Source organism: Oncorhynchus masou, chromosome 6, assembly GCF_036934945.1.
Source record: "Oncorhynchus masou masou isolate Uvic2021 chromosome 6, UVic_Omas_1.1, whole genome shotgun sequence".
NCBI lineage: Eukaryota > Metazoa > Chordata > Actinopteri > Salmoniformes > Salmonidae > Oncorhynchus > Oncorhynchus masou.
In genome coordinates, this window is record NC_088217.1 from 67,055,703 (window position 1) to 67,070,445 (window position 14,743).

Here is a 14,743-nt window from a genome sequence, read left to right on the forward strand (position 1 = left end):
TTGCTAGGAAACCAGGGGTGTTATTTTAATTGTGTCCGATAGGAAACAGATTTATACGGAGGTCGCTATGTTTAGCTGAATATTTTTAGAATTGTGTAATTAAATATGATATGAAAATTCAATACATAGTCACTATAATATTCCAAACAAATTATGGCTATAAATATTTTAAATATCAAAGAACTAAAACTTAACATGATGTAACGTCGTTTTGTAATGGACGACAAAGGACCCATTATGATTGCACACAGACAACTGGCATGTGAAATGGATTGGACAACATAGCTAAGGCCAGGGTAAATTCGTTTATATTCAAATATGATGACATATTGTTATGTATGGGAATTCTAACTTGAGTGAGTGAGTTAGCTAGCTAGCACAACCTGTCATTTAGCGAGCTGGCTGACAATACTATAGCTAGCTGGCTAATGTCTAGCTAGCTAGCTAACGTTAGTAACTTAACCCCTAGCATCATGCGCTTGTTGGCCTTGTGACCGATTTACATCGCATTGCAATTTTCACAATGGGAAGTAATGATTGTCTTACAAACAACATTTTATTGTTTTCAGATAGTGGAGACACGTGTTTAGATTCAGAATTGACTCGAGTATCAGTCTATTTTGCTAAAGAAAGACTAACCACAGTGGTAAACTTATCTAAGGTTAATGACTTTGTAATGTCACATGTGCAATGCCACGCTGTGTTATTTGGCTTTCCCTTTTGTTCTAGTAACGTTAGCTGTTCAAGATGATACGTTAATGACTCAGGTGTTGCTGTACGAAACACTCATTGACTGTATGTTTCGTGTTATATAATTTCAGATGATAGCTTCCATATTGCATTTTTAAACCACTACCCAGTGGACTGGTATCTGTGCAACAAAACAACACAATGACAGCCCGTACTGCAGAGGTGCTACTCGGGTGGGCCCTGCGGATATGCAACCACCGACGTCCATGGCAACACCGTGGCCCTCAGATGTTGATGATCGAGAGCTTTGACAGAGGACTGTCTCATATCTGGAGCACAGGACCAAGTCATAGACCGTTGGCTGGACTAGCTATATACAAAGTGAGGTATTATTCTCAGGGTAAAACATATGGGCAGGACGTGGTGGAAAGAAAGCAAGGCAACTCCATACAGACTCAGAACTCTGGAACCTGGTCTTCACCAAGTCGGACATCCCCGGACCAGCCAGCCAAAAGGGTGCCGTTTTACGACCAGCTGAGGGAGTGCGGTTCCCCCTCGGATGTGCTCGACCTGGCCGGTCAGTACACAGCCACACACCGGCGGGTGAGCAACTGCCTGACGCGCTGCTGGGAGTCCACCAAGAAGATGTCAGAGGAGCAGCGACGCTACGAACTGCGCATTATGTTCGAGCACGCTGGCTTCGAGGAGCTCCTCCAGAGGACCATGCAGGACGCGCGGCACATGCGCAGCGAGGACCTAGCCTACAGCCTGCTGGCCACAGTCAAGCTGGGCGTGTCGCAGAGCAGCCGCGTGGTCCAGACCCTCCTCCGAGTCTGCCAGGTAACCAATCGGAGACAGGTTGTTAGTGTGTTACAGACCAGGCCTCAGATACTTGAGTCCTGTTAGCGCTGTTCAGTATGCAAGTGTTTATCTCATCTGTGTCTGGCGGAATTCATATTTTACATTTTATATTTATTTTGGACTCCTGGCGTAGCCCGGTTGCCAGCCTGTCAGTTAACAGTAACCTCAGACTGGCACCCACCAAGAGTAGCACTGTAACTCTCTCTCTCTCAATATTTTAAAATGCACGCTGGACAATATTCCTATATGATGGTGTAATGCCATGCTTTGCCCCCACAGGAGAACCTCAATGAGTTTGATGAGAAGTCCCTGTCAGTGCTGGCTTCCTGTCTGGAACACCTGGAGAGCAGCCCCAATGGGGACGCACTGAAGGAGGGAGTCAGGTGGGTTCCAGTGACATCTGTTTTAACAGCGGCAGTGATTCTTCAAAAATGACTAGAGTGCCATTTCCTATGTAACTATCCCAGGTCCAGTGTATTTCTCCAGTACAGTGTATGACCGTGTGTGTATTGTTTTCTAGGCTAATGATCGAGGCTCTACTGCCGAGCATCCAGAACGTCATGTCCCTTCAGACCTTGATGCGCCACATGGGCCGGGATACCCCGGTGGACATCAAGAAAAAACTGGAGGTGTGTTAGTGCTCATCCATTGAGCCGTTGAGTTAAATCACAGTTTAGCGAGCCTTGTACCCTGTGGCAAACTATGTACATCTGGGCCAGTATTCATAAAGCGTCTCAGAATAGGAGTGCTGATCTAGTATTAGGTCTTCTCTGTATCTATTTCATTGTGATCTAAAAGGAAAAGTCCTTAGAGCTGTCCCTGACAAAAAATAAATCTTTGTCGACCAAGAGTCGTCTGTTCATTTGACCAATCGACTGGTCTACATTTTTAAATGTCTATTTTTCCATACACACCCTGTGTGTTTTTCATAAAATCAACTGGGCTTGCACATTATTTCCCTGTTGCACAGGCTACTGAATTTATCTGATGCTTTAAGCATCATTAAATAATTAAGACACCCAAATGACTCATGAGGGAGCCAGAGATCAAGGTAGCCTAACCAGAAGAAAAAAACCTGTTCCTCCCGCTGCTGCTGGCCTTCGCAGATTTTGCCTTTAAGCTCCCGAAGTTGCCTGTAATAGGCTACACCAGGGGTTGACAACCTTTTCCATTTGGATTACCAATTTCTTACCATTCTACCAATCTGCATGCCAGTTATGATTTTCATATGCGCGTGGAACAGTTTAATTTATCTCAAAATCATTGTCATGTGATTAATACTAAATTATATCTAAATTAAAAGTATACAAATCTAAAAGTAACTTCCATTGCCAACTATGTAAAAATATCCTACATAAAGCCAATAAAATCATTGCAGCCTGCAGCTAGAAAATATCCTGAATCACATTGGCTACACATGGCCTGCCTGCAAGGAATTTGAAACATTGTATCAACTTGGTCCAGTGGAAGCTCTTGCAACATTGTATAAAATATTCTGGACCCTCAGTTTCCTGCGCCAGTGAACTCTGTCCAGATACAGCTGTAGGCTATTTGGGAAAATAAGTAATCAAGCAGGCCTATTTTATGTTTCCATCGAATTGGAGCATGACTTTTTTTTTTTTTTTTCAAATGGTTACAGAAAGAGAGAGAGAAATGGAAATATTTTTCAAATAGGCTACATTGAGGCCGGTAGCCTAGGCCTCAGCATAAAATTGACATTGTGGTAACACCGGCCACTGTGGCGGGTAGATTTTTTTAAATCTACCAACCACACAGATTTTTTTAAATCTACCAACCACACAGATTTTTTTACCAGTCAAAATATATTTTTTCTGCTAAAATTACACCAACAAAACAAAAAATATGTATGAGGATGCGTTGTAATGTTTCTAAAACAATACATGTATTACTAGTAAGAAGCAATGTTGTTATATATATGTTATATAATTAAACATTTTGTGATCTGATTCTTTTAACCAAAATATCACAGCTGAGACAAAACAATGTCGTGATGTTACGTCGGTGTTGCGACTCCAGACATGTTTGTGCCTGCTGTGAGATTGAGTATGAATAGTAGAAGCATTGTCTTCTCTTCCTTAGCAGTTGAAACTCAAACATGGAAAAACAACCGAGCATGTGAATAAAACAATGTAGCTTGCCAAGAAACACAAGGACACAGTCTCACTTCAGTAGACTTGTATGCCTGTGCGCAGCTCTTCTAAAAATGAATCTTTCGCTCAGCTCTTCGAGTGCGCACAGCCCAGCCAGGCAGTGTTGCAGTGAGAGGTGGAATAGGCTATATAGGATTCGTAGTTCTTAGACTTGGTGCGATTAATTTACCAGCTATTAAACAAAATGGCTGAAATACTTTGAAAACAGCTACTGCAGCGTTTATTTTATAAATGTAGGTTGACGAAATGGGGTCAGCCCTAAAACTCCTAGATCAGCATTCTTACTCTGAGATTGTGGATATGGGCCCTGACCAGTAATAACAATGTTTCTCTTGCCATCCCTCCGTCCAGAGAAAGGCCCTGTCATTGGCAGACCAGTTCACTCTTCCGAACTCCCAGTATATGATCACTACGCTGGCCTCTATGGGCTTCTGCTCCAAGCCACTGTTGGCCGTCTGCAGCAGGAAGATTGCAGGTGAGACACATCCTATATGCCAGACTTGACTGACCGGAAACCAGTGGACATAAGCCGCCGTACTCTGCTCAATGTGTTTCACAGGATCAGTTATTTGATCAGTGTCGGCTCATCATTCTCAGCTAATGGTGCAACTGTTTTATATGTGAAAGACGACTGTACTCTTTCCTTCCTCCCTCCTGCATCACAGAGCACGTCCACGGAGTCCCCTTCCACCGCCTGGTGAGTGTGCTGAGGGCCTATAAGGAGCTGCACTCTAGAGACGTGGCCTTGTTCACCGCCATCTCTGACTACGTGGCCTCCAGCATCACCATGTGGAACAACAAACAGGTGACCTATACTATACCATACTACTGTATACTATAATATACCATACTACTGTATAATATAATTTACCATTCTACTGTATACTATAATTTACCATACTTCAGTATTCTATACTACACTATATATACTAATACTATACTGCTTACCCCCGTAGCTACATTATTTAGAGTAATATTGCCTATATTCTTATTTGCTATAGCCTATTTCAATTCATGTTATATTTACAGAATGCACAAGGACGATGTAGACATTGCTAAGTTTTACCAAAGCAGCACCAAATGTTCTTTCAGAAAATATGTTCTATTTTCTTTTCTCGCGCCAATGAATTCTCCAGCTGCTCTATTTCATGATCAAACATTTAGCCTTCAACTCTGTTAGATTATCTCAGTTGTTAGTTGTTTTTGAATAACCTACAAATATGGTAGGCCTAAGGTAATAATGAGAGAGAACACACAATAGCAAGATGTAAACATTTAATAAGAAATTTGAACAAGCATGCATAAGACGTTGGGGGGGGTCCCTCCTTGCCATTGTGAACCAAACTGTCAAAAGTCTAATCCTACTAATTTCAATATCATAAAAGCAATTAAGTTATGAAAAGTATTTCCCAAATATTCTAATAAAGTGTTTGTCCTAAAGTTTCTCCTTTTAAAATGTGAACAATTATTTAAGTCTGAGTCTGTGCTATTCTCAATCACAACTTTATTTTGAATGCCAAATTATATTTCAGGCCACAAGAAGTGAAGTTGTGCCAACAATACCAAGATTGAAAAATTGAGTTAGAAGTCTAAAGAAAGCTGAGGAAAGCTTGTGAAAGAGAACAACGTGTAGCCTAAGTGGCATAGGCCTATTTCTGTATTATTCTAGCTACGTGCAACCTACCTTAAACTCATAGTAACCTAGGCCTAATATGAGAGGAGGATTTGGAAAAATGCGAATCAGTTTATAATTGTGCAGGCGGTTTGCCAATAGGAGGTGATACCATCGTATAGCACAATGTTTTAGGAGTGCATAATCACGATGGGGACAAGGTTGACATCGCCCGACCCTAATACAGTTACACAGATTTATGCAGCATGGGAGCACTGTTTCTGATAAACCGGCCTTTGAGTAGGTTCCCATAGCTTCTAGCACTTCGCATACTGTTCAGTGGTGATCTTGATCCATAAGAGCCTGTGTTTGAAATCGGAAGTTTACTCCTCTCCTCTAACGTGTTCTGTCGGTTCCAGTTGATTCTCTTCCTGTCTGCGTTTGAGGATCTAGCTTTCTGCCCCACGGCCATGTTGGATGCCTTCGCAGAGAGAGTGACTAAGAACCCGGACGCCCTGGGGCTCAAAGACGTCCTCAGCGTTCTGAAGACCTACTCGTCCCTAAACCACAACCTACAGGGCTACAGAGAGCCGTGAGTCTCCACCATAGAAATATAATGTACCATAGAAATAGAATGACATTGTTGACATTTTTATTTCTATGGTCTCTAACTCGCCATGCCCTCTCCGTTTCCCACCCCCTCTTCTCTGCATTACCTTAATATGCGAAGTTAAAGAATGGCTAACTGTAGGCCTAGACCCTGTTTGAATTCCTTAAATGCAGGCTTCCATTCTCCCAAACCTTAAGTTACAGTATTTACTGATTTGACTAGGTTGGTGAAAGTTGAAGCAGTAGGGTCTCTCTCTTATTCAATTACTTACAGATCAGTAGTTACCGCATTACATTTTTAAGGAACCTACAGTAATCTCTGCTCCCTGCTATATAGCACTTTTGCAGTGTGCACAGCTACAGCTGTATTTATAAATGGAGATGGGTTGTCAATCAATATTCAAAGCAGCCACATAACAGTCACATAATACAGATTACCACCATATCCCGCTGAATGCAAACTCTATATGTTTCTTCCTGGCCACAGGTTCCTGGAGGGCGTGACCCACGTGGTGGTGTCCTACCTTCCCAAGATGGCTGCCTCCGAGCTGCTGAAGGTGGTCTACTGCCTGTGTCTGCTGGGCCACTTTCCTGCCGCCCCACTGGAACAGCTGCTGCAGAAGGAGACACTGGAGGAGATCAGTGCCAGAGGTCAGACACTGTCAGTCTAAATAAAGATACTGATTAGATTTTAAATCATTAGATTTAGGAAAAAAAGACACTTATACATCATTATTATAATACAGATATGCTGAATTCCAAATCGAACTGCTAGCCCCTACCCCTTAGATGCTCCTGTTGGAAGTGAAATGGGTGTAAGCAATATTTCTACCCAGCCAATAAGAAGGCAAGAGGAAGCGATTACCATCTTACTTAAACCTATCCAACCAGCTGACCCCTTGTCCTCCATGTCCATACAGGTGGGCGGCTGCAGAAGGGGATGGAAAAAAAGCTGCAGATAGTGGACCTGTGCCTCAGGCTGGACCGACCTTCTCTCCCTAAGCCCTTGACCATCCCTCCCGAGGCTCTGGGCTCTCCAGCCCCTAACGACCTGTCCATTAACCCAGGGTTGTCTATGACCCTGCAGAGCATCGCCCAGGAAGGGCTGTTCCAGGAGGGTGTGATGGTTGAAGACCTATACTTCATAGGTAAGTAGGACCTCACTGTTAGCTTGGTCCCAATGTTCCCTGTAATTCTTTTAGGCACTGAGCAGTTCTACTGAGCGCAAACTTAAACGTTGTGAAAATTCTGTGCAACCTACGGCGCACGTTTACTGTGAACACGGATGCTGACCTGCTTTAAGTTTTTTTAAAGTGGCACAGTAGACTACTATGGCTATTTGATCATAATGTAGGCCTATCAGTGGCCAAAAACAATCCCAAAACATTTTAATATGGAAATAGCTGTTCTATAATTCAGCCTACAGTAGCAGCCAGTGTGTGGTGTTCAATGTAGACCTACATTTCATGAGACTTTTGGGGGAAGAACATGCAGAGCTTGACATGAACCTGTTTATCCACTTGTCCTTCAGACAAGGTGACTGAATGTTGTTGTTTGATGCAAGAAACCACTTTTCAAAATAAAATGCATTATTATTCCCATACCATTATTACAGAGAATCAGACAAATTATGCTACCCTCTGCCTATTGGCTACAACACTGCCCCTTTAAGACAAAAAAAAACAACTCTTTACCTAATTCTCTTTTTGAAGATGGCTAGAAATGCACACATTTTGTGCTCTTTTAGGAAGCAACCACTCCCCCATTTGTTAACGAGAAATTAGCTATAACTGGGCTAATAACTTACTAACTAGCAAAGAATATGAACAAATGTATACAGGAGGCTATATGCAACTCTCGCTTTGATCTCAAAACAAGCGCATCTACTCGCTGACGCTCATGTTGTAAACACAGTCCAGTTCAAAGTGAATGGCACAGATCCATCCATATATGACAATGGCTATTTGCGTCTACTGCAGCTCTGATTGATTATGGCGCACCAGTCTGTGTAGAGTACGGGCCTGAGTCATGACTGTCAATGAAATGAAATCCTACTCAATTGTGCTTTGCCTACAAGAAAATCTCTTGCACAGTTAGTTTTATCAAACTAAGTCTTGCATATTTAATTTTGTTTTGGTATGTTACATTGAAAGTGGCTAATGTTGCTTCTACCCCCCCCTCCCCCTACATTGCCCCCCGGTTTATTATCTATGAGTAGTCATTTTACCCAACCTACATGTACAAATTACCTCAAATAAACTGTACCCCTGGTACCACTCGGTACCCCGTATATAGACTCGTTATTGTTATTTTGTGTTAATTTTATTTAGTAAATATTTTCTTAACTCTATTTCTTGAACTGCCTTGGTGGTTAAGGGCATGTAAGCACTTTACAGTAAGGTCTACATCTGTTGTATTTGGCGCATGTGACAAATAAAATTAGGTTTGATTTGAAAATATTGTGTTGATTCGAGCACAATTCCCACAGTACAGCGAAACGTTGATAGTGTTCATTAAGGGAAAACTCTAGAAATGTAGATCTCGTGCTTTTCTGCGTGGGCTGATATTTCTTCTGTGCGGCAGCCCGAGCCTAGAGGGAACATTGCCTGGTCCCAGATCTGTTTGTGTTGAATAGCTCATGGTTTCCTAAACTTGGTCCTGGGACCCCCCCTGGGTGAATGTTTTGGTTTTTGCCCTAGCACTACACAGCTGATTCAAATAAACAACTCATCAAGCTTTGATTATTTGAATCAGCTGTGTGGTGCTAGGGCATAAACTAAAACGTGCAACCTGGGGGTGGGGGCCAGGACCGGGTTTAGGAAACCCTGGATAGTTAACTCGTATGGTTGTATGGCATTACAACTCCATAGGAGTTGGCTATACAGCACAAACAGATCTGGGACCTGGCTACCTCACTGCTTGGGGTCATTATGTTGTATTTATTATGTGGGACAAGACAGTCGGACAGCTTTTATGTATGTGTTGAGTTAGGTACTGTATTTGAACTTGTCAGCATAAGATGTGTCCCAGTTATTTCTTCACCAATGCTCAACAGTGATTGTGCTTTATTTTAGCGAGTTATTGTTTCTGTTGCTAAAAGGATGTCATATTACGGGTTGTGTCTGGGTTGTATAACAGATGGTGTGATAACCCAACCCGGATCTCTACAAGAAGCCACAGGAGGGAGAGCTCCATCTGAGGGCGAGTTTCCGCCACCTGAGCACAGTCAAAGGTTACTAACTAATGTTGTGGAAAAACAATTACTGTCTGTAAAATTTACAGGATTATATGATTCAGTTCATCTGAATTAGATCTGTGTAGTCTCTCCCATTCAAACTCATTCAATCACTGTTTCAGTCACATCAATGTTATCTAAATTAGGATCAAACTATTCTTGTATTCTCTCCCCTTGATGTAGAATTGCAGTATTCTGCGCACCCCCGTCCTCTTTCTGTTATGGTACCTCCCGTCCCCGTGGAAACCTGGCTATCAAGTTGCGTCATCTGACGGCCCTAGGATACACCCCAGTCGTGGTGAGTTTTGCACCCTAATGTCGTAGCCTAGGCTCTTGTTTTAAGCTCTCGCTAATGTGATTGTGTCTTAACTGTCTCTTGTTTGACTTTTATTAACAAACAAATTTCCTTCTGAAATGATGATGAACTTGATATGGTCTTCTGATTAAAACTCTTTGTACCATCCTATTTTGATAAGGTGAAATGTGAGCCATGGTTATTTATTGAGTCTTAACTTTGTATATTTGAGAGACATTGTAATATACTAAAATAAGACAAATGTTGCAGAGCCCATCTTGAACTTGACTCAACTTCAAGGCCCCCTACTAGGTACCCCCACTTTTACCCATCCCTCATTTCTAAGTACATTATTTCCCGTCCCTCCTCTCCATTCCTAGGTGTTGGAGCACGAGCTGGACAATCTGTCCGAAGAGGAGAGAACAGAGCTCCTCAAAACACGGATCTTTCCAGAACAGGAGAGACCTGCTAACGTCGAACAGATGACAGACTGACGGACACAGAGAGAGTGGGGACATGGCTCATTCAGTCAAGAAAACCCCGACCTGGTTCTGTGGTCAGTCTGGTCACGATCCTGTTCCGGTCCTGTCCTTCGTTGCACAGGAACTGCTGGTATACTGAATTGACTACATGAAGACTGTTGTCGAAAATATCTGTGTGCGAGTGTCTGAACTTAACAGTTCACTGCGTAATGTCTCACTATTTAACTAGAAAGTAAATGGGAACAAACTCCCATCTGTCATTGTTCCTCATATTTTTGAGGGAATCTGTGTTGGAGCGTAAGTGTTCCAGTTTATGTTTAAGTAAGTTCAATCCTGTTGAAGTAACGTAAAGTTAAGTAACACAAAATTAAGCATCTTAATACCTCATGGGTTATTCCTAAATAGTCTAAGTTCATATCCTCTCCTCCTCTCCTTCATCTGCACTGACCTGAAGGAACTGACCAGCCTGACCAGAGGAAGGAAAGGGGACGAGGAGAAGAAGCTACTGTAGACTATTGAGACAGAGAGCCATGTTTCTACTGGGTTTGTGTGTCTCATTTAGAATACGTCACTTGAGGTGACTGTAGATTTGCCAAAAGTGAGGCCCAATCCTAAATGGACCCCTAGACCCTACACCCTGTGCACTTGTGGAGATCGGATATGATTTGATGGGTTTAAGCAATATGGTGAAACTTCAACCTAGCCTAACAGAGGGCCAGTTGGAATTAATTGCTTATACCCGTTAAATCCTCTTACATCTCCTGAAGTGCATAGGGTGAGTGTCTATGGGTTGATTTGGGATTGGACCTGAAATTGTTCAGATTGATGCCATGTCATTGAAATGTGTTGAGTAGAGGTGGTTATGGGAACTGATGTTATAACAACAAAAGGGTTTATAATCACGACTGTCACTTATGCTGAAAATAAAATGACATAGAAACAGTCATCCACTATATACAGTACCAGTCGAAAGTTTGTACGTTGTACACCGACTCATTTCAGCCTTCATTTATTTTGTTTTTTTCTACATTGTAGAATAATAGTGAAGACATCAGAACTATGAAAAAACACATGAAATCATGTAGTAACCAAAAAAAATGCTGCTGCAGCGCATACAACTGTTCAAACCTACATGGCAGCTCCATTACAATGTCAGTGTTAACTGAATTGCTGGGCAGATATCACACTGAGTGATAGTATCAAAAACAGGGTGTAAGTTGTTTTCATGTCGGTGTGTATATCAGACACACACATCCCCCTGTGTTTTGAGTGGGACACATCTACTAATTCAAGGGTTTTTCTTTATTTTTACTGTTTTTTTACATTGTAGACTAATAGTGAAGTCATCTAAACTATGAAATAACACATGGAATAATGTAGTAACAAAAGTGTTCAAAAAAATCAAAATATATTTTATATTCTTCAAAGTAGTCGCCCTTAGGCTTGATGACAGCTTTGAACACTCTTGGCATTCTCTCAACCAGCTTCATGAGAAATGCTTTTCCAACAGTCTTGAAGGAGTTCCCACATATGCTGAGTAATTGTTGGCTGCTTTTCCTTCACTCTGTGGCCCAACTCATCCCAAGCAATCTCAATTGGATTGTGGGGGCCAGGTCATCTGATGCAGCACTCTGTCACTTTCCTTCTTGGTCAAATAGCCCTTACACAGCCTGGAGGTGTGTTTTTGGTCATTGTCCTGTTGGAAAAACAAATGATAGTCCCACTAAGGGCAAACCAGATGGGATGGTGTATCGCTGCAGAATGCTGTGGTAGCCATGCAGGTTAAGTATGCCTTGAACTCTTAACTAAATCACAGACCTTGTCACCAGCAAAGCACCATCACACCACCACCTCCATTCTTCACGGTGGGAACCATATATGCAGAGATCATCCGTTCATCTACTCTGAGTCACAAAGACACGGCGGTTGCAACCAAAAATCTCAAATTTGGACTCATCAGACCAAAGGACATATTTCCACCAGTCCATTGCTTGAGTTTTTTGGCCCAAGCAAGTCTCTTCTTCTTATTGGTGTCTTTTAGTAGTGGTTTCTTTGCAGCAATTCAACCACAAAGGCCTGATTAACTATTCCAAGGAGACAGCGTGAATGTTGAGATGTCTGTTACTTGAACTCTCTGAAGCATTTATTTGGGCTGCAATCTGATGTGCCGTTAACTCTAATGAACATATCCTCTGCAGCAGAGGTAACTCTGGGTCTTCCTTTCCTGTGGCGGTCCTCATGAGAGCCAATTTCATCATAGCACTTGATGGTTTTTGCAACTATACTTGAAGGAACTTTCAATGTTCTTGACATTTTCTGGATTGACTGACCTTCATGTCTTCAAGTAATGATGGACTGTCATTTCTCTTTGCTTATTTGAGCTCTTCTTGCTGTAATATGGACTTGGTCTTCTACCAAATAGGGCTATCTTCTGTATACTACCCTTACCTTGTCACAACACATCTGATTGGCTCAAATGCATTAAGAAGGAGAGAAATTCCACAAATTAACTTTTAACAAGGCATACCTGTTAATTAAAATGCATTCCAGGTGACTATGTCATAAAGATTGTTGAAAGAATGCCAAGAGTGTGCCCAGCTGTCATCAAGGCAAAGGGTGGCTACTTTGAAGAATCTAAAATGATTTGTTTAACACTTTGTTTGGTTAGTACATGATTCCACATGTGTTATTTCATAGTTTTGATGTATTCACTATTATTGTACAATGTCAAAAATATAGAAAAACCTTTGAGAATATGTGCCCAAACCTTTGACTGGTGCTGTGCATATGTACATAGTGTGTATTCAGACCCCTTAACTTTTTCCACGTTTTGTTACTTTATTCCAAAATTCTCATTTCTGGAAAGGCTTAAAATAAAGGTTAAAATCTAAGTCATGTGACATGATTAACAAAAACAGGGCAGTAGTCATATAGAATGTTTGCACTTGAGAACAATACTGATGTGATGAATTGGTGGCCTTATCTAGAAGAAAAAGAAACCCACATCTATTTAGGTGAGGTGCTGGCCAGCGGAGTAGAAAACATGAAAATAAAAGAGAGCTGCACACTAGGAGCTCAGATGCCAAGTCATTACCAACGTTTCGACAGCCAAGCTGTCTTCATCAGGGTATAATCACAAACACTGCGGGATGACTCGTTTATGTCGTGTCTGTAATCATGGCCAAGAGTGGCCTAATATCATTGGTTAATTATCAAATATTAAAATGGCATACAAAGAAAAGCATACAAACAACAAATGGATAGCATACGATCATAAATTCATTTGACTACACAAGCTTACAAACAATTACAATGGCAAAGTCACAATAATCACAAGAATGGCTTCAGATCAAAGTCTACGTTGAGACCGAAGGGAGCAAGGGTCTTTAAGTTAAAGATCCAGGCAGCCTCTCGTTTTAAAAATAAATTATCAAGGTCACCCCCTCTCCTAGGGAGGGTGACATGTTCGATGCCAATATAACGCAGAGACGAAATCGAGTGGCCTGCCTCCAAGAAGTGGGCCGCAACTGGGTAATTAAAGTTTTTACACCTAATGGTGCTACGATGCTCTGAGATACGTACTTTTAATTCGCGCTTTGTTTTACCCACAAGGACAAGTTATAAGATAAATAACTGCCTTAGTGGAGCACGTAATAACACCTTTGATTGGGATCGATTTCCATGTTTATGGGTGTTTGAAGGATCTACATTAATTTATGTGCCATTGCATTGAGCACAGCCATGACATTTGTAATTTCCATCCAGTAGGGGCGCAAATAGACGTTGTTCAGGAATATTTTGGGGTGGTAAATCAGAGTGTACCAATTGGTCTCTGAGATTTCTACCCACTATTCAAAGCGTTCTGAACAAATTAAGGGAAATGTTCACAAACATTGGCACATTCTAAAATCCGATGATAGTCTCAGTAATGTGTTTTCGGACCTTCCCTTGGGCAGAAATCTCAGAGACCAATTAGTACACTGATTTACCACCCCATGATATTCCTGAGCAATGTATATTTGCGCACCTACTGGATGGAAATTACAAATGTAATGGCTGTGCTCAATGCAATGGCACTTATAAATTTAGATCCTTCAAACACCCACAAACAGGGAAATCGATCCCAATCAAAGGTGTTATTACGTGCTCCACTAAGGCAGTTATTTATCTTATAACTTGTCCTTGTGGTGAAAATTATGTGGGTAAAAGAAAGCGCAAATTAAAAGTACGTATCTCAGAGCATCTTAGCACCATTAGGTGTAAAAACTTTACTTACCCAGTTGCGGCCCACATCTTGGAGGCAGGCCACTCGATTTAGTCTCTGCGTTATATTGGCATCTAACATGTTACCCTCCCTATGAGAGAGTCTAAGTCACTCACTAAGTGACTCCGAGTGTCCCTGTACAAGAATTTCCACAACAGTGTGTCAACTCTTGCAAGGCTGCTGGCCCAAACGGACGGCATCCCAAGCCGCTTCCTCAGAGAATGTGCAGACAAGCTGGCTAGAGTGTTTACGAACATATTCAATCTCTCCCTACCCCAGTCTACTGTCCCCACATGCTTCAAGATGTTCACCATTGTTCCTGTACCCAAGAAAACAAAGTTAACTGAACTAAATGACTATCGCCCTGTGGCATTCACTTCTGTCATCATGAAGTGATTTGAGAGACTAGTCAAGGATCATATCCCCTCTACCTTACCTGACACCCTAGACCCACTTCAATTTGCTTACCGCCCCAATAGATTCACAGACGATGCCATCGCACTGCACACTGTCCTATCCCATCT

General features: G+C 41.8%; 1 protein-coding gene across 1 annotated transcript; it reads left to right on the forward strand.

The window, feature by feature from the left end:
- The first annotated feature begins 51 nt into the window (after window positions 1-51).
- Window positions 52-10,910, forward strand: fastkd2 (FAST kinase domains 2). The gene is made up of 12 exons (XM_064969428.1): window positions 52-296; window positions 822-1,530; window positions 1,831-1,934; window positions 2,072-2,180; window positions 4,074-4,197; window positions 4,388-4,527; window positions 5,754-5,926; window positions 6,431-6,594; window positions 6,864-7,091; window positions 9,082-9,175; window positions 9,362-9,476; window positions 9,854-10,910. Exons 2-12 carry the CDS (start codon window positions 892-894, stop codon window positions 9,965-9,967), a joined length of 2,004 nt encoding a protein of 667 aa, XP_064825500.1. The 5' UTR covers window positions 52-296; window positions 822-891; the 3' UTR covers window positions 9,968-10,910.
- The last annotated feature ends 3,833 nt before the right edge of the window (window positions 10,911-14,743 follow it).